General features: G+C 49.4%; 11 protein-coding genes across 11 annotated transcripts; 4 read left to right on the top strand and 7 right to left on the bottom strand.

Annotated features, from left to right (window-relative positions):
* Positions 1–1,194: 1,194 nt before the first annotated feature.
* An07g04160 (uncharacterized protein) lies at positions 1,195–2,245 on the bottom strand (the record flags this gene model as incomplete). The annotated part of the gene is made up of 3 exons (XM_059748392.1): positions 1,195–1,902; positions 1,938–1,982; positions 2,120–2,245. 3 exons carry the CDS (start codon positions 2,243–2,245, stop codon positions 1,195–1,197), a joined length of 879 nt encoding a protein of 292 aa, XP_059605375.1.
* A 285-nt stretch (positions 2,246–2,530) lies between these two features.
* Positions 2,531–3,717, bottom strand: An07g04147 (uncharacterized protein; the record flags this gene model as incomplete). Its single annotated transcript, XM_059748391.1, has 2 exons — positions 2,531–3,221; positions 3,506–3,717. 2 exons carry the CDS (start codon positions 3,715–3,717, stop codon positions 2,531–2,533), a joined length of 903 nt encoding a protein of 300 aa, XP_059605374.1.
* Positions 3,718–3,953: 236 nt separating this feature from the next.
* An07g04140 (hypothetical protein) lies at positions 3,954–6,579 on the bottom strand (the record flags this gene model as incomplete). Its single annotated transcript, XM_059748390.1, has 12 exons — positions 3,954–4,108; positions 4,236–4,303; positions 4,359–4,466; positions 4,558–4,579; positions 4,663–4,718; positions 4,826–4,912; positions 5,031–5,131; positions 5,207–5,387; positions 5,661–5,757; positions 5,865–5,971; positions 6,052–6,288; positions 6,404–6,579. The coding sequence occupies 12 exons, from the start codon at positions 6,577–6,579 to the stop codon at positions 3,954–3,956; spliced, it is 1,395 nt and encodes a 464-aa protein (XP_059605373.1).
* Positions 6,580–7,234: 655 nt separating this feature from the next.
* On the top strand, positions 7,235–9,247 carry An07g04130 (uncharacterized protein; the record flags this gene model as incomplete). Its single annotated transcript, XM_001391458.1, has 1 exon — positions 7,235–9,247. The coding sequence occupies one exon, from the start codon at positions 7,235–7,237 to the stop codon at positions 9,245–9,247; it is 2,013 nt and encodes a 670-aa protein (XP_001391495.1).
* Positions 9,248–10,148: 901 nt separating this feature from the next.
* On the top strand, positions 10,149–12,117 carry An07g04120 (hypothetical protein; the record flags this gene model as incomplete). The annotated part of the gene is made up of 4 exons (XM_059748389.1): positions 10,149–11,022; positions 11,081–11,156; positions 11,209–11,701; positions 11,842–12,117. The coding sequence occupies 4 exons, from the start codon at positions 10,149–10,151 to the stop codon at positions 12,115–12,117; spliced, it is 1,719 nt and encodes a 572-aa protein (XP_059605372.1).
* A 1,611-nt stretch (positions 12,118–13,728) lies between these two features.
* An07g04110 (uncharacterized protein) lies at positions 13,729–14,177 on the bottom strand (the record flags this gene model as incomplete). Its single annotated transcript, XM_059748388.1, has 2 exons — positions 13,729–13,911; positions 14,016–14,177. 2 exons carry the CDS (start codon positions 14,175–14,177, stop codon positions 13,729–13,731), a joined length of 345 nt encoding a protein of 114 aa, XP_059605371.1.
* A 473-nt stretch (positions 14,178–14,650) lies between these two features.
* An07g04100 (hypothetical protein) lies at positions 14,651–15,228 on the top strand (the record flags this gene model as incomplete). The annotated part of the gene is made up of 3 exons (XM_059748387.1): positions 14,651–14,746; positions 14,850–14,918; positions 15,112–15,228. The coding sequence occupies 3 exons, from the start codon at positions 14,651–14,653 to the stop codon at positions 15,226–15,228; spliced, it is 282 nt and encodes a 93-aa protein (XP_059605370.1).
* Positions 15,229–15,376: 148 nt separating this feature from the next.
* On the bottom strand, positions 15,377–16,787 carry An07g04090 (uncharacterized protein; the record flags this gene model as incomplete). The annotated part of the gene is made up of 4 exons (XM_059748386.1): positions 15,377–15,560; positions 16,001–16,055; positions 16,160–16,257; positions 16,450–16,787. 4 exons carry the CDS (start codon positions 16,785–16,787, stop codon positions 15,377–15,379), a joined length of 675 nt encoding a protein of 224 aa, XP_059605369.1.
* A 337-nt stretch (positions 16,788–17,124) lies between these two features.
* Positions 17,125–18,057, bottom strand: An07g04080 (uncharacterized protein; the record flags this gene model as incomplete). The annotated part of the gene is made up of 2 exons (XM_059748385.1): positions 17,125–17,507; positions 17,847–18,057. The coding sequence occupies 2 exons, from the start codon at positions 18,055–18,057 to the stop codon at positions 17,125–17,127; spliced, it is 594 nt and encodes a 197-aa protein (XP_059605368.1).
* Positions 18,058–18,815: 758 nt separating this feature from the next.
* An07g04070 (uncharacterized protein) lies at positions 18,816–20,113 on the top strand (the record flags this gene model as incomplete). Its single annotated transcript, XM_001391452.3, has 4 exons — positions 18,816–18,939; positions 18,989–19,260; positions 19,513–20,040; positions 20,096–20,113. 4 exons carry the CDS (start codon positions 18,816–18,818, stop codon positions 20,111–20,113), a joined length of 942 nt encoding a protein of 313 aa, XP_001391489.1.
* A 281-nt stretch (positions 20,114–20,394) lies between these two features.
* Positions 20,395–21,440, bottom strand: An07g04060 (uncharacterized protein; the record flags this gene model as incomplete). The annotated part of the gene is made up of 4 exons (XM_059748383.1): positions 20,395–20,591; positions 20,644–20,847; positions 20,906–21,199; positions 21,314–21,440. 4 exons carry the CDS (start codon positions 21,438–21,440, stop codon positions 20,395–20,397), a joined length of 822 nt encoding a protein of 273 aa, XP_059605367.1.
* Between the last annotated feature and the right edge of the window lie 246 nt (positions 21,441–21,686).

Below are 21,686 nucleotides of genomic sequence, written 5' to 3'. Positions count from 1 at the left end.
CGTGTTACGATCAGCAATCACTGGCACAAACTGGAACAAAGGACAGTTGGTGAGGTTGGCTTCTGTGGTAGAAGTTGTATACAAAAGTTGTATACAAGGAAAGGGCCATTCACACCGCATGCCGTCGCAGCTGATACGAATACGCAAGCCGTTCCCACGTATTGTATCGGGCCGCACAATGTGCTGAAGGCAACTAAGATAACGTGAAAGCATCATTACAAGCAGATACGGCAAATATTGGAGTCGTGCTGCTTCAGCAAGTGATATTCTATGATTTACATCAATTAGCTTTCTGTGCATAGGATCCAGAATGCCAAGGCATGCAGACAGCTACTTGCAATTGAACAGTGCTTAAGGTGGGAGCAGGCAAGGGGTCAAGTACAAGATAACACAGGCTTGACTTTGTAAGTCGATTATTAAACCCATAGGTCAATGCGATAGCCATCGAAGAACCAGCGAACCACAAAAAAATAACGCCGTATATGCTCATATCTACATATAGCTCGTGAACAGCATCACTGTATGTCATCAAAAGCCCCCGGCTGATATTTTCCTGAAATCAGTTGGCGCTCCATCGGACTGAACATGTAGGAGATGGTCGAAAAACACCGATCGAAGAATGAAGACTGTGGCACAAACGCATGAGAATTCCACGACCAATACACCACAAAATAACCAGACAATGGAAACCAAAACCCAGCAAGGCAGAAGACAGACAAAGCACAGCAATGGCTGGAATTACAACAGACAAAGCCAAAATGCCTCCTCGTAAATCCATCACGTTATAGCTTGGGTCGACCAAGCTTTACACCAAAGAAAAAGACGGCCGTGTGCCTCGCGCAATGGAGCGATAACCAGGCCAGCCAAGAGCGCGAGGCAACGTCTCCATGGACGTTGGGTGGAATGTCAAGAGTATATCAGAGATAACATGGATGGGTGTCCAGGAGAAATAATATCCGATGGTCCTAGGATGTGGCTCCGGTAGTTGCAAATTGCTTCCGACAAATGATGATGCACGCTTTTCCTTCCGGTCTCATGTTCCTATACGCAAAGAAAGGAAGATTGGTCCTTCAGGGCTCTGAGGATAAGCAGAAGTATGGATATATCTGCAAGATCCCAGGTACAATATAGATTGTTAAGGACAAAAAAAGGTTCATAGTATATATGCCCGTAGAAAGCAAACATTGACTTTCTTTACCTAGTCCGGCGAGGGGCTTCCCCGCCTCTGGCTGGTTGTGGCCTATTGCGGTCTGCCGGGGGGTATGATGCCTCAGGAGTGTATCTGGGATCCATTCCTATCCGAGGGTCCGGGGCTGTGGTAGTAGGGTAAGGGATCCCGGTGGTAACTGGAGAATAGTCCTGTTCGGTTTCATAGCCAGGCCCGGGATACCTGGGGGCATTGCTCCTTCCATTCTCATAAACATAGCCAGGACCATACGTGTATGACGACGGGTGCATCTCCGCAGTCACCGGAGGTTGGCTGGAAGTAGTGTAGGGGATCTGACCACTAGGGTAGGGGTTCGGGGCAGATCCATAGGGTGAATGGTTTGGGCCGGTGTAAGTTGATGCAGGTGGGTACGGGGGACTCTGGGTCGCCTGGTACGATTGTGCATATGGATCCACCACGAATGGCTGAGTCGGAGGAGGTGCTGAGTAGGCAGGCGGAGGGGATGGCCCTCCTTGCTGACGTCCTTCATGAACGGCAGATACTTGGTAGGACGCCGTGGGCATGCTGGGTGCCTGGGAATAGTTTAATTCTTGTTGGTAGCTACCTCTGGGATAGCCCTGGTCAGCCCGACGTATAACATCGGCCTCCCACCGAGCCGAGTCTTTCTTGAGGTCAGCAATCATTTCCTGCAGCACACGGCCATTCGTTAGTCGGACATTTTCTTCTTTTTTCGCCTAGGGAAACACCACGGAATAAAAAATCAACATACAGAGGTGAGGTTCCGGTAGGCGCGAATGAAATAACCCTGACGACCCTGTTTCCCATCTAGTCAGTTACTGATTCAGCCAGAAGGCATATTCCGCCCATATGTTCGCGTGATTGTTCGTATCATTTTAGAGAATTGCATAGGAAAAGCAGCGGGGCACAGACATTGTGGTTTCCGGGTCTTACGAGCGCATCATTTCCAAGGTAACGGCAAATGTCTGCTTGGATCACCTCCCGGCTGATACCATCGCCAGGAATGAAGTATTCGTTCTGACGCTCCGGGCGCCCCTCATATCCAAGACGGCCAGTCATTTTTGTTTTTGTTTGTTCCAGGATACGGTCTCCAGTGATTAATGTTATTATAGGCAACGGGTCCAAATGGCCAAATGAGGTCCGGGAAAATCAGGAAGAGCCGACGGGTCCAGAGGAAAGTGGTTGCAGGTGGTCTCTTTGGGAGAAGGGGGGTTGATTGAGGGGAAGAAGAAACAGCACGAAGTACAGTTCTATGAGACAGCGTCCGGAAACTCCAAGGCTGAGAAATAAGGCTAATCCGACTTTTGGTTGACACAAGCACACATGCAGAACACGAAAGGCGACTTAGAGAGGAGGTGGAATCCCAGGGTTGGTTATATGGCTCTTGCTCCGAGAGAATAAAAGAAACAAATCCCGGCGAGAGCGTGTCTTGTCCACGGTGGTTGTCAAGGATGGATGCAAGGTATATAAGTCACTTCCAGCATTAAGCAAGTCGCAAACGAAAGAGACAGTAACGTCCTTCAATAGGTCCGGCAGGTGAGGAAGAGACGAGAGTTCAACGTGTGAATGTGAACTTCGGAAAAACTTGGAGAATAATCTCAGGTGAATCAGAGATGAGGGAGATGAGGGAGAAAAAAGGCCTTTATTCTTCTCCTGGATGGAATCTCCGGTTCTTTTGAACAGTGGATGGGTTTCGTTGTTCACTTCAACGCTCCCGGACACAGACTCTATTACCTTTTCAACTGGCAGGGAATAACCAGGCCAGAGGGGAAGAGAGAGAGGGAGGGAGGGAGTGAAGAAAGGGGAGAGAGAGATGGGAGGAATGAGGAAAGAAAGAGAGAGAGAGAAAGAGAGAGGTTTCGGAGTCGGGGGGGTGGAGGGGACGGGAGGAAGAAGGTTTGTATGGGAGGTTACGGCGGCGAAAAGTGAAGGGGGGGAAAGAGAGAAAAGGGAAAAAAAATGAGACAGCCGGGGAGGGAAAAAAAGATAAGAGGGCGAGAAACCTGCAGGGCGGGCGGCGAAAGAGGAGCAGCGACTAACTAGTCTAGTAAGTTACTGTGTATCTAATGAATGACAAGACACAGGAGAGGAGGCAGAGAGAAGACGACTACTACTAAGAGAGGAGGGGGGCGGCCAGCCAGTGGGTTTCGGGATGGTGAAGCTGGCCGAGGAGATGATTGGGATGATTGGGCTGTTGGGCCATCTTTGGGCTGCCTGGCCATGTCTGGTGCCACGACTGACTCCACCCAACCCGACGATTAGACCCTCCCCGGCAGCACGATGAGCGCGCGATGACTCCCACTAGAAACTTGCATCGACTAATGAGGCGTAGCCGCCGGGGTCATGGAAGGCGAGGGTGCAGACGATTTTCCTGCCCCTACCCGTGCGGCTTGATTGTGAATACTATTGCTCAAGCAGATGGATGGTCTTATTGCTGATGCAGCTGGGGGGGGATGCTGACGCTGACCATGGGTGATGATGATGCGGATGGCGTTCGAGGATCCCCCATTAGGGCGGCGAACTGGTGACATAATCTTTTTCTATTTTCCATTTTGATCATATCTGTGAATATTAAAATCACATTCAGTTAATAGAGGGAAATGAGTCAGTTAATAGTATTATTAACTATTATTTTCTACTGACATTTAACTAAGTAGTGGAGTAGTGAAGAGCAGTAACCAGTAACAATAACATGAACTCCGCCTCATCTTGTTATTACAAGATGTCTCTAATTCTTATCCTTCATTATGATCATCATTGTGGTCAGTCAGTCCCATAGTTGGGTACTTAAAAAGATTCCCTGTTTACTTAGACTTCTACATATTCCCGAAGAATCACGAGCCACGGTTGATTGAACCGCGGAGAAATTCTGCCCGTTTGGGTATCCGGCTATGGATCCATGGATAGCCGCTCTACGGTACTCTGAAATATCATATTATATTATTATAATTGCGGGCAGCTTGGATAGCCTCATTATTGTATGCTCCCATTCAATAGTAAGCTACTAGTTCTCAGCCTGCACAAGTAATGCTTGCTTCCACCCACCAACCAGATGGATGCACGACGGAGAAGAGGAACCTTGCAGTTATTTCAACGGCTCCCCCGGCTCTCGTCGGTCTGCCCAGCGTTTGGATGACTCAGCCACAACTGCACACAAAAAAAAGAGATTTACTCCCAGTGGTGCGGAGGACGGAGTACCGGCACAATTATAGTGAACTGTGCATCCATGTTGTTTAATGCGGTGACAGTGATGGCAGAAGGCTGCAGTCGAAAATCATTGCTGCGAGGCATCAAAATGCATTCAGGGAGATGTACGGGGTAGTAGTATATCAGAACCATTCAAAGTTATTGGTTGGATGTTACATTCAAACTGGGCGCTATTGCTTTGTGCGCCTGCACAACTGACAACCTCAAGGCTTCTGCTACCATTTTTCTGTCACATATCTTTTCATTGCTGCACATATTGAGTAGTTAACTAGCGGCTGCCTGCCTTACGAAATCACCCCCAGCTTGATCGGCTTGATGGAGGGGGCTGGTAACTAATCAAACCAAAGTACCACAAAGCAAGAGACTTGCTACGGAACGGCTACTTCCTACTACCCACACAAAACGACGACGGAAGTACTGTGTACTACCAACTCCATCGTTAGTCGTAGAGGGCTAGGCACGGAGTCCTCCGTAGCCCAGACAAGGGTTTTTCTCTCACAAATCGGTCGCATCTGGTACCTGCAAGGTAGCAACTAGCTCGCTCACGCAGAGGAGAAAAGTACAACTAGTCGACTGGGTACTTTGTGCTCCCGCTCAATCTGCAGCTAAGGAACCCAAGGATCTGTCGCTGCCGAACCCGCCCTTGTCACAGCCAGTCAAATTGGCGCGCGGGGTGGACACTGCAGGTTGGGCAGGAATGTGTGGTGGCTTTGGGCACTCATCCGCCCGTTTGTGTCCCTGCCACTAATCTTCCATCTCTCTTTTGCCCCTTCTCCACTCAACTTCTCCCCCCCCCTCCAAAGGAAGGTTAACCCTCCTCACTCCATCATCTCCTCCTTCAGGATCATCCTCGATCCTCCATTCAAGTGGGCTGGGAAGGGCAAACCCATGAATGAAAACTTTCCATTCTTTCCGCCTAGAGCGCGGAATGGGGGTGTTTCTTGTGATGGCTCGCTCGCTTGTTTGGTTCCCGGTGGGAATTTTAATCTTGGTACTAATTTAACGTGGTGACTTGTGAGTCTATCTGACAGGGATCTATATGAAGGCAGCGGAGAAGGAGATGAATCATCCCACTTTGGAATGGATCGAATTGTGGATAACGAAGGATAGAGAAGACTTTTCGGTGTAGAAGGAAAAAAATTGATTATTATTCCAACAAAGAGAAGGGAAATTATGGATGAATATCAGAGATTGACCAAAAGCAGCATCTCGTAATTCTCCTTCCACTTCGTATCCCTCTTAGGTAGTCCGAACTGTAAGGACACACTGGAGAGGACGTACTCCGTAGTACGTCTTCACACCCACAGCCCCCTTCTCCTCCCCATAAAGCAATCTGGCAAGAACACTTGACCATCCTTGGCCAGCTGCATGATCGACCATCTCGGTTCCCTTACAGCAACTGGTCGGATGTTCCTTGATTCGCAACCAACCCCCAGAGATGAACAGCCACCGACTGACCTAACCACTTAACCGGTCTTTGCGGTCTCGAAGCATGCTTCTGGTGGCTTCTGTAACACCATCAGATGCTCCCTGTTGCCTTCTTGGGGATTTTTAGCTTTGCTTCGCGCGGCTGTCACCCTCCTTCACACAAAACCTCCCATCACGCCAACTGTGTCCGACATGGAGTGTCACACACTTTCCGACCCATTTCCAAGGACCGACAAGGAGTTTTTCCCACCACCGGGGGGGGGTTGCCGTTCCCAATCGTATAGTATAGTATCAGCATGGCGGTGAGACCCCATGTACCAAGTTTGGGGACCCATCCTTTGCTCGAATGATATCCGACCAAGTGTCTACTTTGTCGCATGGTCTCCATAGTGGCTGCATCAACCCTATCGAGTTCGCAGGTGAAGAAAGAGGCATACATGCTGTAGTGATCATGCATATGCTGGCAGCTCAAATCAGATCACATCTAGTCTCACCGAAGGCTCATGCATTAAGATTGATAGTTTGAAAAGCATGAAGCACCATGAAGATATTGCATTCTCAATCAAAAGAAGTCTGTTTTACAGTCCGCAGGCTTGCAGTCTAAGAAACTCAAAGCTATCGAATGATAGTGTGGCCTTCACAACACTGACTCGACAGCTGTCTTGAGTAAGGACATATCGACGGGCAAGGAATTGGGTGCCCGACACTGTTTGTGTTTGCAATGGGAAGATCATGCCAATAACGCTGATGAGGGCCATGTGACCGCCCAAGCTTGAGATCTATTGAGAATTTGAGTGCAATGATATCATCCTTTCATCTGATCAGAGGTTCGCCATGCACCTCATGACTTCAGGTTGACCGTTGGGATGAAATCGGATTTGTATCAATAAAGACTTTGGTTGATGCCTTATTTGTATTAGCTAAATGATCCTTCTTGTATGGTCGGGAACACGCATAAACGCTTTATGCTCCATATAGTCAAATCGTCAGTTGCTACTTTGGTAGTTCGTAAAACGTAAGCAAAGCTAATAAGCAGCATGCGCAAATCCAAGCTTGTAGAGGTGCCTAGTATCATCGAACTAAAACAGTCTCGTAAAGGTCGTCTGGAGCAACCATGCAGATGACCAGAGTGAGGTGAGATCAAGCAAAAGGGAGACATACCAGGACACTCGAAGTGTCGATTAGATTGACTCGATCGCGATGCAGCCGTTCGACAAATCTAAGCTAATCCCTTTCGGGAAGTGGTCTTGCCGAGTCAACGGGTGCAACTTCAGATCATGGCTTCCAACGCGAAGTGCAGCCCGACTTCTACACAGACGAAGGTGTCACATCCAAGATACAGCAATACGATCTCATTTGGTTTGAAGCAACTACTCTACGTTCCGCAATGACTATAGCACTACCCTTTTCAATATGTCACGCTCTTCCCCGGAACCCGTCCCGTCGACTTTTACGTCCGGCGATTCCTTGAAGACCGAATCACGCTACACCTACCGTCACCTACAGCTTCTCCGTCAAAGTTCAACAGCAACCCCTCTGCGAGTGATCGCTCATATTGATCTCGATGCCTTCTACGCACAATGTGAAATGGTACGCCTTAGGACACCCCGCACGGTGCCCTTAGCTGTACGACAATGGGACTCGCTCATTGCGATCAACTATCCGGCACGATCCTTCGGAATAACGAGGATGATATCAGCATCAGAGGCTAAGAAGCTGTGTCCGGAGATTGTCCTACAACATGTGGCCACATTTCGGGAAGGAGAAGGTGGGAAATGGGCATACAGAAACGATGCGTTCAAGCGGATGAATACCGACAAGGTGTGTCTCGATCCATACCGGGCGGAGTCGCGCAAGATCTTGAAGGTGATGAAGGAGGAACTGTCAAGATGGCAAAGAGAGCTAGTTGGTGGTGAACACGGAGCTGGTGCGCAATCTCCCATACAGCACGCTGGTCTTGAGAAAGCTAGCGTTGACGAAGTCTTCATTGACCTGTCATCTCTCGTGCACGGTGTCCTTCTTCAGCGGTATCCCGAGCTACGAGCTGAGCTGCAAGGTGATGATCGAGTCACTCCGCTTCCTGTCCCACCTACGACTGCGTTGGAGTGGAACTCGGAGGATTGCTTGGTCGATCTGGATGAGAATGAGACAGAAGTCGATGATCCTGACTGGGATGACATTGCTATGCTGATTGGGTCTGAAATTGTTCGGTCGGTCAGGGCAGCTGTTTGGGATCGGCTCCAATACACTTGCTCTGCGGGTGTTGCGAAGAACAAAATGATGGCAAAACTAGGGAGTTCGTGCAACAAGCCGAACAAGCAGACTATTGTGCGGAATCGTGCTGTACAACGATTCCTCGGTGGCTACAAATTTACAAAGATTAGGATGCTTGGGGGTAAACTTGGTGACCAGGTTACTGCAATGTTTGGAACAGAACAAGTGAGTGACCTTATAAAGGTGTCGCTGGAGCAATTTCGCGCCAAATTAGATGACGATACTGCTACTTGGCTTTATGGAATCATCCGGGGAGAAGACAAAAGTGAGGTCAATTCGCGGACCCAAATCAAATCGATGCTTTCAGCCAAGTCTTTCAGGCCGAGCATAAATTCCGTTGATCAGGCAGACAAATGGCTTAGTATTTTCGCGGCCGATATCTTTGGCCGCCTTGTTGAGGATGGCGTTCTTGAGCACAAGCGCCGCCCGAAAACAGTTGCCTTGCATCACCGTCAAGGAGCTCAGGTTCGCTCCCGTCAAATCCCCATTCCCGGATCAGTACCAATCGATGAAGCATTACTCTTTGAGCTTGGCAAAACACTCTTCCGACAGGTGATGACAGATGGACGCGCATGGCCGTGTGCCAATCTTTCCCTCAGCGTTGGTGGGTTCGAAGACGGTGTCTCGAAGAACCGGGCAATAGACTCTTTCCTCCTTCGGGGTGAACAGGCAAAATCTTCACAACCAAAAAGGGATCTGGTGGCTGAAGAGTCGTCGGATGCTCCGCAACCTGATGAGAAACGCAGGAAACTGGAGAACAATGGCATTAAGCGCTTTTTCCTCAAGCCGCCGGAGACTGACCTACAGCCTGACCAAAATGGTCCTGAACCAGGAGATATGGAAACTGAAATTGATGAGCATGCAGGTTCTGTCATCCAGGCCAAGGAGCTCTCTCCTGAGCCGGTAGAGACGTTGCCAGTGGGTTATACCTGCAGTCGCTGCGGGAGCGTTCTACCAGAGCATGAGAAGGGCGAGCATGATGATTGGCACTTTGCCAAAGACCTGGCAGATGAAGAACGACAGGCATCCAGCGGCCCTCAACAGGCTCCAGTGCCCGCAAACAGACCCGGAGCATCTAATGCTCGTAATAAGGTCAATCGTAGCAATCGGGGTAAACCAGAAAAGGGCCAGACTCGTCTTAGATTTGGATAAGACCTAAACTTTAAGTAGCGAAATAGTACCAAATCATATATAAATCTAGATCAAGTACAGCCAGGATCCTTAAGTTACAGAGTATTTGAAGAATTGCACGCTGTGCATGTGGTTCTAGATTCAAGGTACCAACCATTGCACAATATATAAGCGAGCCACGAAATGAATTTACTCGCAGAGTCAATAATCAACATCAGTTGTGTCTAGCATATCATCCAAATAAAGAAGATAGAAAGTAGTTGGGTGCCAGCATCGCCAATCATTGCTTAAATTCACTCTGCTTTATATGAGGCGATGAATAATAGTATGTCATCATAGCAGTCTCATTCAGCCAACAATATACAAACCCGCCAGCTGAACCACGGTTCCACGACTTTGCGAGGCTTTCTCGATACTTAGTACCACTACATCATTTCCACATGGCTTGAAGATCTATACACGCCATTTGAATCATTCCACCACCTCAAAGGATAATGTGGTGGCTCGTATCCAACGAGCCTTGGGGAGATTCTCGGGCAGAGAACCCGTGCTGCAGCATGACATCAGCCGACTCAGCCGCGGGGTCGCTTCCAGGCTGGACTCGCTCGGATGCCTATCATCTCGCAACCAGAGAATTTCCATCACTGACATAATAGGACTAACGTTATTGTCAGGCTTATTTTCCTACGGTGGGATGACTTGATCGTCTTCTGCTAGTGCCGTGCTTCTGTCGCATAGCAGCTGGTCCTGCCTCCTGCCTGCTTCGTCACACATACAGCAGCTGCTTAGGAACGTCGCACACCAGCCTTAACCGTCTGGAGAGAACCTGCTGTCTATCCTTTACAATTCGCGTTTTGAGAACTTCTTCTCGCGGACATATATTTACCCATTGTGGCCCTTCCTTTGTTCTTAACGACACAACATGCCTCGACGAGGTCGTGCTCGCGAATACGATGAGGAAGACATGTACGAAGTTGAGCGTGATGTGTATCCACGACGAGGCAGGGATGAGCGCTTTTTTGAGGAGGAGGATATAAGATACAAGCGTCGAGGCTCAGAGGGACTACCGCTTGACAAGCTCGAACGCTTGCACCTTGAAGCACAAAGGAAACCTGAAATGATACGCGAGGCTCATGGCTATCCCCGTGATTTAGCGCCACCAATCTTAAGGCGCGAGCCAGAAGACCTTGAACTACCTCCTCGTGAGAGACCTCGCCGCTTGAAGAAAGAGTGGGAGGAACAACCGCCTCTCCGCGGACGGCCCCGTTCGAGGGAACGGGATATAGAGGAAGAGATCATGTTTCGTGAGGAAACAGACCGAAGGTACTCTGATAGCGAGTCCGACGGTGATATCGTTGTTGTACCGAGAAAAGAACGGCCGGTGCATCGACGCAGGTACGAGATTCCAGAGGCCCCAGCTAAACCACGCAGTCGGAGTCTTCTGGAGGAAAGAAGATTGCGCGAGCTGGATTACAAGCAAGATGACGTGCGGCTTCGAAGGCCCGATGTGAAGGAATACCATAGAGGGCACCGCAGTGGCCCTTTCTATGAGAGATCATCACATTCGCGACACAGGCACAGATCACACCGTCACAAAAGCATAGATGATGCCGACGACGAGCTTGATGAAGAGGTCGATGAGGAGGAAGTCTCGTTCTGGGACCCTAGGGAAAGAAGACCTGAAAGGAGTGTGGAGGAGAAGGAGGTTATTTTTGAAAGACGGGAAAAGTCGTCATCTCCGGAAATTGCAATTCCTAGAGTGCCGTCGCCGGGGCATGGTAGACCCATTCGTGATGGTAAGAGTCGTTTCATTCCCTATGTGATCCATCATTGCTCATTCACTTTCATCCGTAGGCTATAGAACAAAGCCTAGCATGTCTCGAGCTCATAGCCCTGAGATTACACTTACAGAAGCAGAGTTTCGCGAACGGTATGTCTGGACAAGCTGTATCTTCAACTATAAGCCGCTCACTCATGGATAGTGAGAGACGCCGGAAAGGACGAATGGACAAGGAAGAGGTCCTCATTCTTCGACGAGACGAAGAGGAATTCCCCCAACCTCGGCGGGAAAAGGTTGTACCTATTGACCCTCCCAGGCCTAGGTCAATGGAGCGCGAAACGGAAAGGCTTACAGTGATACGGCGGGATGGTAGCCGGGAATCTCTCGTCGAAGAAGAATTCGAGGAAGAGGATTTCTACAGGCTCCGTGGGCATCGCACTCCTAGGAAGGACCTTAAAGCCGTGGAAGAGCTGGATATTATCAGAGCTGCACCCAAGGAAGAGAAACGGACTGAGATAGTTACTCAAGAAATCAAGCCTCCACGATACGCAGATCGTGAGTCTAAGCTTGTTGTTAAAGACGTGAAAGAGTCTGACGATATCCCGGAACGACAACTTGGGCGAATAGGACGACGATACGTTGGGCTCAAAGACCGTCGTGACGGCCTTTGGACAGAAATTACGAAGGACCTGATAGTGAGAGAGGCCCTTGAGCGGTCTGGCTATGAGTATGAGGAGACCGAGTCCTTCTATTACATATTTTCCTACCTCGAGCAGGCATGTTTCACTTTTCTTTGTGTGCCACTTGTCTATCCCCTACTGACAGACCTGCATAGAACGACGTCGACGCACTGATTGAGCGCTCGGAAGAGATTCGGCGTGCACGCCGTCGTCGAATTCAAGAGATCCACCGTGAGCGAGCATCTCTGCCTCGTGTAGCTGCTCCTCCTCCACCACCTCTGATACCTGCAGCGGACAAAGCAGCGCCCCTGCTTCTCGACAACCAACCACCACCTCCCCGCTTCGTTCGGGATGAGCGGAGAAAGAAGGAGCGGGATCTGGTCGTCGAGGGCAACCGCTGGAGGGGCCCTCAGCGCCCAGGGCGGTGGTGAAACAGCGGACTTTTTTTGTTGGACTTATACTACAGCTCCAATATACCCTGATCGGATGCAGACCCGAGTCTGTTTTGATTCCCAGAAACCCATGTTTCTGCTATTGTCGGGCTCCAGACCACACCATGCTTGTCTATATACCCCCCATCTTGGATGAAGCAGTACATGAATAGTATCTACCTTGCTTGCTTACTTGCTAACTAAACCACCTAAACCCAAAGACAGTAATCCATAAACAGGAGGAACAACAAAACAAGTAATCAAAGGAACCAACAACAGCCCCAACCCACTAAGCAATCAAATCGACCAACACAATTGCACCGCTGCTGCTGCTGCTGCGCCTCACCCACAACAACGAGCCGAATCAAGCCAAGCCACGCCAACGACAACAACAACAACAGCTGTAGCAGCAACAGCAACAGCAACAGTAGCAGCCCCAATCCATCCTTCGCTTGCAACCCGTCTACCAGAGGAAATAGATTAAATCGAAAGAAGAAGGAAAGCAAAGCAAAGCAAATACCCAAATCAGCCTCACAACCCGTCCATGCAGCTGCCATGCATACATACATACATACATACAGAGTACACACATACTGTATCTGTGTGTATCTACAGGGATGGAAAAGTAACATATGTTCTTTCAAGTACCTGATGTTTCAGGATTTCGGGGATTCCGCCCCCATCTAATTTGACGAGTCACACATGATTTTTTTTTCTGTTTGCTTGCTTCACTGTGGGATGCATTACTTGGGGAGGGTGGGTGTGTGTGTGTGTGTTTGGCTTGTCGTTTGGTTTCTCAAAAAAGTGAGTGATAATGAGAGGGTTCATGTGACATGCCTATTTCCTATTGATTTTCTGAGTGAATGATGCTATTTAGGGATGATGTATAACTACTAAGCTATAGGGCTCTGTTTTGCTCTGACCCTACCATTAGGATGAAAGTATAGTAGTTCTAATTATGTCGTGTCGTCAGTGCACTGTGTGTATGTGTGTAGTACGACGAGTATCTCATGAGTAGATAGTACAGCTATAAATAAACCCATAGGAATCGGGTAGATGCTGCATACTGTGAACAGTAGCTACGGAGTATAGTGACTGTATCGGATCAAGTGACAGCTATGAATCCACTTTCTTAGTAGGTCCGAGAGTTATTCTTGACTGGTCTGTAAGACAGTAAATAGTAAATAGCGAGGCAGCCCTTCCGGGCTCCATCGTAGGGGAATGAGAAGGTGGTGCTGCTATTGTTTACCGTTGACCAAAATTAGGACCGGACGGAGGAAATTGCCAGGAGATGAAAAATACGCCGCTAGAGTAAATTAAGTGTCCACCAAAGGGATGGCCAATGTGCTACTATTTTTGTATGGGTGGACTCGTAGATTGATTGTTGTTTGTGCTTGGGTCTTTGTTGTCTATCTAATTTCTTTTTGTTGCGATAGAATGGGGGTAGAGTGTTGTTTGTTTATTATTGAACCATCTAGCAATGCTAGAAAGCTCTTTCTACTCAGTTTCCCAACCTAACAACAACACGGAACCAGGAGGTGCGAGAAGAAAAAGATGCCTGCTGACTGAAAGTGAGAGTAACTACTTTTAGTTAGTAGGACCGCGCCCCGCTTACGAATCACGGATCGGCATGTGACTAATCAGCTCACGCCCTGGATTCCGTTCCGGTTTTTGCTTCGCTCCTCCCTTCAGCCACATTGCTTCGGCGGGAAGAGCGATCATCGTGATGGAGTCCTCCACATGGAGTAGGTGATACCAAATGCCGATATTAAGGATAGTGCGATGGGCACTGGGCTGACTACGGCCCGGCAATTTCTGTTTGTGTGTGTGTGTGATTTGGTGACCTGGCTGACATTGCGATAGTCCGATCGTGTCCCGGGTTGTTTCTGATGCTACACCAGCCACACTTGGTTTCCATGGTTCACTGGCACACTATGTCCCCTTAGTACCTCGATATCAATGCTATCAACCCCCCTTGCGGATGGCTTCACAGATAAGGCTAGCGATCTGGCTGTCGCCCGGTCGGCATTTCCGTAGTTCCCGTGAGGGTGCCCCTTCATATCTGCCTGGAAGGCTAAGGACAGAGGGCATTCCGCTGCGAGTCAATCCTGGGCGGCCGAGCTGTTCAGCTGTTCAGCTGCTCATGCCATCATCATGCGGCTCCATCAGGAAAAGGAATAGTCTGTCTTCCGATCGACCGTATAGTGGAAGTACTGGGTACAGATAGACGGCCCCTACCAATACCATAGGTGACCTGGGCGAGCGCTGAACGTGCCCCGCCATGTAGACAGACAGTAGTCCAACTGCAAACCATATGACCGGGAGTTTTGACTCGGTCAAACACACCATAAAATAGTAGTGCGATAGGAAGGTAGAACCTGAAAGGCGGGGTTTCAGAAATTTAAGTTACTGGCGTCATCCTCGCATCGCCTGTCCGTGTAGATGGGTTTTGCACAGCTTATTGGCCAGACGACGAAAATGCCAATAGCTTAGCACTATCGACGGTGCAGTAGTTTAGTGCAACTCCAGGGATATGGATGCATGTCCGGCACCAAGCAAGAATGTGTCTAGCGCGTTATCATTTTACTGTTCCGTGCCGTTAGTACAACCAAAAACAATGCCATGGAAGGTCAGGCTTTTAATCGCTCTAGGACAATGCTCAAGTCGATAGAGAACATCGCCAGACTCTTCATTTCTCTGCCACAAGTATTTTTTTATCTGGTGTGGCTCAGACAAGGCGATCTCAGGGCCTGAGTGGTGATGAGGGCTTGCTGACAGGGGCAAAGAATTACGCGAGGGCCGTGGACACCATATCATGTATATATCGCAGTAGGACCCGACGATGATCGATCGCAAGGCTTGGATTCCCTTCGATACTCAGCCGAATATTGTCGATCTTCTCTCATCATCGTTCCTGGCAATAGGAGACACGCCTTGATATATTAGAGTAGCGATTGATGCGATCGTTTCATGATCCTGGCGATGAAGCCGCAGGGTGCAATGCAACAAATTCTCCGTGCTACCTCGCAGGGAGTGAGTGCAGTGATGCCGATACCTTGCTGCAAGCAACAGAAGTACGGAGGAAGAGAGCAACAACACCTTGCTGCCTAGCTCCGGAGGGAGCCCGTCGGTCCCATGCCACCTGTTTACAGGACTGAATCACGCCCGAAACTCTTCACCGGAAGAATACTTTGGCTCCCACGATGATGGGCCGAGTCAAGTCAAGGATGTATGTAATCATGATGCCGGATGGCAGCATCTAAGCGACATGGTGGTTTGTGAGTTTGTGATGGTGCAAAGCTTGTATGGCAGCGATCCCAGACGAGCATCCAATTGCAGGGCGTGCCTGCGCCATGACACGAGGTTTCCTAACCGTGGAAAGAGCTGAGATGCGACCACATGATTTGTCACTACTGCCTAAGCAGTTGGTTTCGATTAACTTACTAGTAGTAAATTAGTTAGGTCGTAACTGTGGTTAACTAAGACCTGGATCTGACCAACTTTCGGATATCCGTGGATCCTACGGTGGACATCCTTGGGAAAGCACACGGGATAGGCCGGCTGAAACCGTCGGTCCACTGGTTATCTCCTTTCTCCAGGGAGATAAATATCCAAGTTAACAACTTCACCTTGACCCTTCCTTACCTTTGAGATTCGACTCCGTTCCAGCCACGGCCAGACCAACAGAGACGCGACAGGGCCAAGCCCAGAGGCAGCGGAATAATTTACATCATACGCGGGAATCGGGTCTGCGCACCACCGATCCTGCCTTCTAGACCTCTCCTTCCTGCCGGGTTGCAACTCCACTTGCTGCGGATTCTAAGACCAGGAGTTGTCCCGTGCGGTGGCGAGTGCCGTATGATTTGTTTGTTACGTATCTTACCTTGCATCGGGTTTGTTACTGTACAGTCCAGTCTGTATCTTGCATCTTTGCTTGACTAGCCCGGAATAGTCCTAGTTTACTATCGCAAGCTAGACACTAAAATAGTCATCATCTCCTGGAATTGTTTACCCCCACCTTTAGTTTGGTAGCTACTCTTACAGTGACGGAGTGACTTGTTCTTCCTCCTTCTCAATACTAGGCAGCGACTTGTTGTCACTCTTTTTCTCCTTTCACATCCCCGTATAAAATAAAACTCACTAATTTTTTTTAGAATCAAAATTAATTATTAGCAATTCAAATAGCATGGCTATCCTCGAGGCAGAATCAATGGTGACTGCCTACGTATCAGGTACGACGACAGCTACACCGGGCCACGCAGTGCTGGCCCAGCCACTACCAATCAACGGTTCAGGATCTGCGGCCGTGGCCCTGTCTCAAACGCTGAATACCTGGCTCGGTTACAAAGTGGCTGAACCGGTAGATCCATTTTCCTTGGGTACGCTGTAAATGTAATATCCAACATCGATGCCCGCCCACTTGGCTGCTCCATATCTACGGTCGGGGCCTCTCCCTCACCCAGCCAGTAACACTTCACACAGAAGCTTCTCAAGTGCCCGTCCGCTGTGTCAGACAAAGTGACGCAGGCAAGAAAATAGGCAGCTAGTCCCCTCCTGGTTGGCTTGGTACCGGAAACCCGATCCAAGTAAGCTACAGTAGGCAAGGAAGGAGAATAAGCAACTAAAACCAGAATGTGTATCTCTCTGGGATGGGAGGATCGCGGCCCCATGCAAAGGATAGATAGTGGTTTCAGACTAGGATTGCGTTGGTCCTGAGTTTAGAATTTACAGGAAGCAGATACATACACACCATACAGTAGGCAGACTACTACTTACTACTACATGCCACTGACCACAAAGATAGAGTTTGCCTTCTTTAATAAGAATTGTTTCGTTTCCTTTGATCGGGTCACTTTAAAGAGTGCTCAACACCTCTTGAATTCTAAAGTTTTGTTTGCATGACTGACTGATGGTCCTGCTCATTCTTTATGTGTTTGTGTTTTAATTCATCACTCTCGCTATCTTCCACTCTTCCTGCCTTACTCGTCCCCCCCCTTAAAAGACATTCTACGGTGGGCTTCGTTGACCTTTGCAAATATTTTCTCGTCTCTTAACGTGGTGGCGCCATACCGTAAGCATACTGTAGGAGACTCCTAGCAGATCGGAATTTGTATTTTGTCCACGTACGAGTGTAGACCGATTCTTACCAAATACGTGAATTCGGGACAGGAGCGTCAGCTTGTCCACATGGGGATAATAGTTACCACTGACTGGGGGCGAGAGTGTGAATAAGATAGTGCGACCAAATTCCTCCTGGTGAAAGGTAAGCACAGGGTCTCTATTCCCCGTGAGCGTGTCATCCACGTTGGCGGAAGCCTTTTTAGAGTGCTTGGTGGCATCCTGGCAGATCCCCTCATAAAGACCGAGAGAGAAATGCTTGACTCCAGCCCCTCCAAAAGAAAAAGTGTATCCGGGTGTACCAAAGCACAAAATCGGCTGGTAACAGGTAAAAGCGACGGGAGGAATACTCCGTACAGCGACGCGTATGGACCCGACGGTTGGTCAGCCCGCTAGACCCGATGCGGGCAGCGGCCCACTGCAAAGCGGGTAAGCCGGATTTTTATTTTTATTCTTTTTTCCTCTTGTTTTCTTTTTCCCCATACTTCATACATAATTAGTACCGTTACCTTCCTTTCCATTTCACCATGATATACCACCTCCTCTTTCTCTCGCTCTGCTGCTGCTACTCGCGCCCACGGAGAACGTACTCCGAGCGATATTTTACTTACTGACCTGGCCCCAATTATTTAAAATTTCCAGGTGCAGGTTTCTAGAACGGTTACTGCCAGTGGCCACGCTGGTGTGGAACATCGGGACTGGGCCAGCCTGATTCCGTTTCGGTACTCGCATTTTACTCAACTCTTCCTTACCACTACGGCCTCTCCCACTTGCAGGCTTCCCGTTGGCGTCGCCGTAGTCTAATCCACCTCTCCTCCTCATCCATTCCCATCCCCTCGGGCCTGCTCGACTCACCCCGAGAAGATTTGTCTTTCTCTGACCTCAATTGTGTCTTTCTCTATTCCCTCTCCTCTACTATACTTCTCTCCCCCCCTTTCTACCTTTCACTTCACCTGCGCCCTGAACGCACACCACCCCCTCGTTCTCGCCATTCACACTCCTCCCCTAGTCTTGGTTGGAGGGGATGATGCCGATTACTTTCTAATACTCCCGGCACTGTGTTGATCCCGTATTCCCTCCAATGTCTGGTTCGGCGTTCCCTCGCAGTTGAATACGCCCCTTTATTGAACCGGCTCATTTTTCATCATTCCTGATCCGACACCAAATTCGTCCATCTGAATCTCTGGTATGTACTGATTCGGAGTCGAGCTTGCGAAGTTATCGTTGGGAGGTCCGTGGCTGATCGGCATCAGCTATCTTCGGTCTACCTACACACCTGCGGGACGTCTACCCGAATCTTCTGTCGTTATAGTACTCGCTTTGGGCACGGGCCTGACGGATCAATCGTTCGACGTGCGGGCTATAGCAGCGGTCTGGATTTCGCCAGCCATTTTAATACACTCGACATATCTTTAGAACCGTCGGTGGGGAGTTCGGCCATCTTTGCAAGACACCTCCATCAAGTGGGAGCGTGGACCAATCGAATCCGGCATCGAAGCCACCTTATAATTCCCATTCGCTCGCACACCATCGTTGAAAACGCCAGGAGCTAGTCAACGAGTACGGTCGGAATATTCGCCATGCGGGCCGACTTCCTTCTTCCACCATTGCTTGGTGTGATTGCCTTGCTTGCTTGGCCTGTGTCGGTCGCATCCTCTCTTACCTATTGTTCTTCGGCAAATACAGGCTCCTCGCAGGCAGCAAGTATGTGATACTCGTGCGTTATCATCCTACGGTCACTAACCTCACGCAGACGAAAGTACCTACCAGTCCAATGGTCTTTGCGAGGACCACTGCAGCAACTATGCGTTTGGAATCCTTCAAGGGTACGACTGCTGGTGCTCGAACATTGTTCCCAATGAGGCGACCAACGTGAACGTTTCGCAGTGTAGCCAGGATTGTCCTGGTTACCCCGATGATAGCTGTGGAAGTACTTCGAAGGGCCTTTACGGTTACGTTGCGATCGTTGGACAACAGCCGTCCGGAACAGCGACCGTCTCTACGACATCGACATCTTCTACCTCGGTCAGTAGAGCCCTTTCCTACTCGTTCGGAGTCTTGTGGTCGTGAATTGCGCACTGCCAATGTCTCGAGTCGCCAGGCATGCTAGCCTTCTATGGCTGGACGTTCCCCGCATGGACCGTTTCTCTGGCACAGCGAACAAGCTTGTTGACAGTGTTGCTATCAACTGTGCCATGGCTGCTTCGATCGCTGAAGTGCGCAATGACCTGCCAAGCCTCAATGCTTATGATACTGACCAGGACTGACCTTTTCTAGACATCTTCATCATCTGAAACTACTGCCGCTACGACGACGGGAGAATCTGTGGCGGTCACAACCGACTCTGGTGTGGTCAAAACGGTCACAATTCCCGCTGCCACAAAAGCAACTTCAACGTCTGCAGCGGACAACCTTTCATCCGCAAAGAGTGACAACAACTCTGGAATGAGCTCGGGTACCATCGCTGGTGTCGTGGTAGGCTCCGTTGGTGGTGCACTCGCCATCCTAGCCCTGATATTCGTGTTGTTCTTCGCGAAACGCAAATCGCGGTCGAACAGCCCAGATCCAAGTGTACAGTCCATCCTGCTGGATGGAAGACAAAGCAAAGGCTCACAGATGAGTTTTATGAAGGGCATGTTTTCCGACAATCATAGTCATACCTTGTCTGCTGGGTCCGCTGCCAGCCGCTTGCCGACGTTTACGGACAACCGCATGAAAACCGATACCGTTCTCTACGCGAATGGCCGCCGAGATAGCGATGTGTCACTCCAGGATAATGAAGATTATTCTCGGCCTGTGTTGCGGGTCAGTTCCCATGTTTCCGTGATGCCGATTATTCAAACGCTAACACGTGACGCAGCTCACGAACCCCGACTAACGGTTGGGTGTCGCAGAACCCTATCTCCTCGCGTTTTGCATTTGCATCTCCTATGTCTTTCGATTTGCGTGTTTCGGCGAAAACAGCGGTGTTATGATACCCATTTGTCACATAATCCTTGACTTCCTTTTCATTCGACTACAGGAGAGACGATGGACTCGACAGCCCCACCCCTCCGACATAAACCCCCACCTCCGGTGTTTCGATCATCACGATGTCTACGCGTCATGCATCCCTCACGGTGGTGCGTTTGGTAGAGGGGCGGGGAAGCTAAAAAGCATTTAAACAACGGACCCCCATTCATTCGCCTTTCGGAGGTGGAAAAACACAGCCGCCTGGCGGCTACAACAAAACTTACTACGCAAAACCACGTCATCAGGCGTGGCTCTTCTCAGATTCCATCGATTCTTTTCCCTGATTGTCGACCTCCGTGTATATCGAAGCACAGGGACCTGTGCTACAAGCTGAAGTACATACTCTAATGGATTAACCAGAATCCTTCCCCTCGCTCTTGTTTTCCTACTTCGAACCTCTTTTGTCATCTAGCCCCTGTTTTTCTGTTCCATTTCCATTTCCATATTCATTGTCTGTGTTTTTATTACTACAAGTGTCAGGGTTACATGGAGCGTCATTTGAAATTCGCATGAATGCATTGAAAGATTGGTCGGTGTGAGATATGTCGCTATCACTGGGTTCAACCTGTAATCTTACCACGATGATGGAGCGAAGTTGTTCTGATAGCGAACGATGCAGTGCATCTACATTAGTGAGGTATTGCAGTGGAATTAATACCGGACGGAATACAAAGGCATCGATCTGTTTCCATATACACATCCCCTCCCATCCGCCCCATACCACTACCAAAGTACCATCTTCTATCTATCCCTGGTCCCTCAATCCCCATCGTAGCGGGCCCCAGACCCAAACCCCAGCGCAACCCAACAATCGAACCTCGAACAAACCGGTTTCTCTCCGGTTCTTTCCAAGTCGCGCCGGGCCCAGAACATAAAGTGACAGCTAAACCTTCCGACGCACGGATTACCCGCTCCCGCGCCCAGTTCGAGATCATTCCAATACCAATCACGTCTGCCGAACCCACATGTAGGTTTTTGCCACTTCCACGAAACGCCTACCTACCCTTAGTTTATCTGTATGTATGGACCCACGGCCTGGAGCTATCTACTCATGCTGTCCGGGTACCTGCATTGCCAATGAAGTTTTGCCACCTAGTTGTTTCGAGTTCATGAGCTTGCGTGGAGCTAGCTGGTTTCCGGTTCTTGTGTTGGTTGTATGCGTAGACAGGGAGGGGCCTTGTTTCGTGTCCCATTCATTGCCCCGGTAATTTGTGCGTGCCTAGAAGAACTTGTGTTCATGGAAGTTTGGACGTGCGCATTGCCAATGGTCTGTTTGGGATCGATTCTGAATGAAGAGGAACTGTGATTAACTTTGCCTGGTTTCACGAGAGATCTGATACGCTTTGGGTGTGATCTTCTGATGATCCTTTTGTTTCTTTTGGATATATACTCGTCTGGGGAGACGGAGCTTGCGTGTAATGCCTGCCACAGATAGTCGC

The sequence above is a fragment of the Aspergillus niger genome (assembly GCF_000002855.4).
Source record: "Aspergillus niger supercontig An07".
Taxonomy (NCBI): Eukaryota; Fungi; Ascomycota; class Eurotiomycetes; order Eurotiales; family Aspergillaceae; genus Aspergillus; species Aspergillus niger.
Note: the sequence above shows the minus strand (reverse complement) of the source record. Positions and strands in the feature narration are given on the sequence as shown.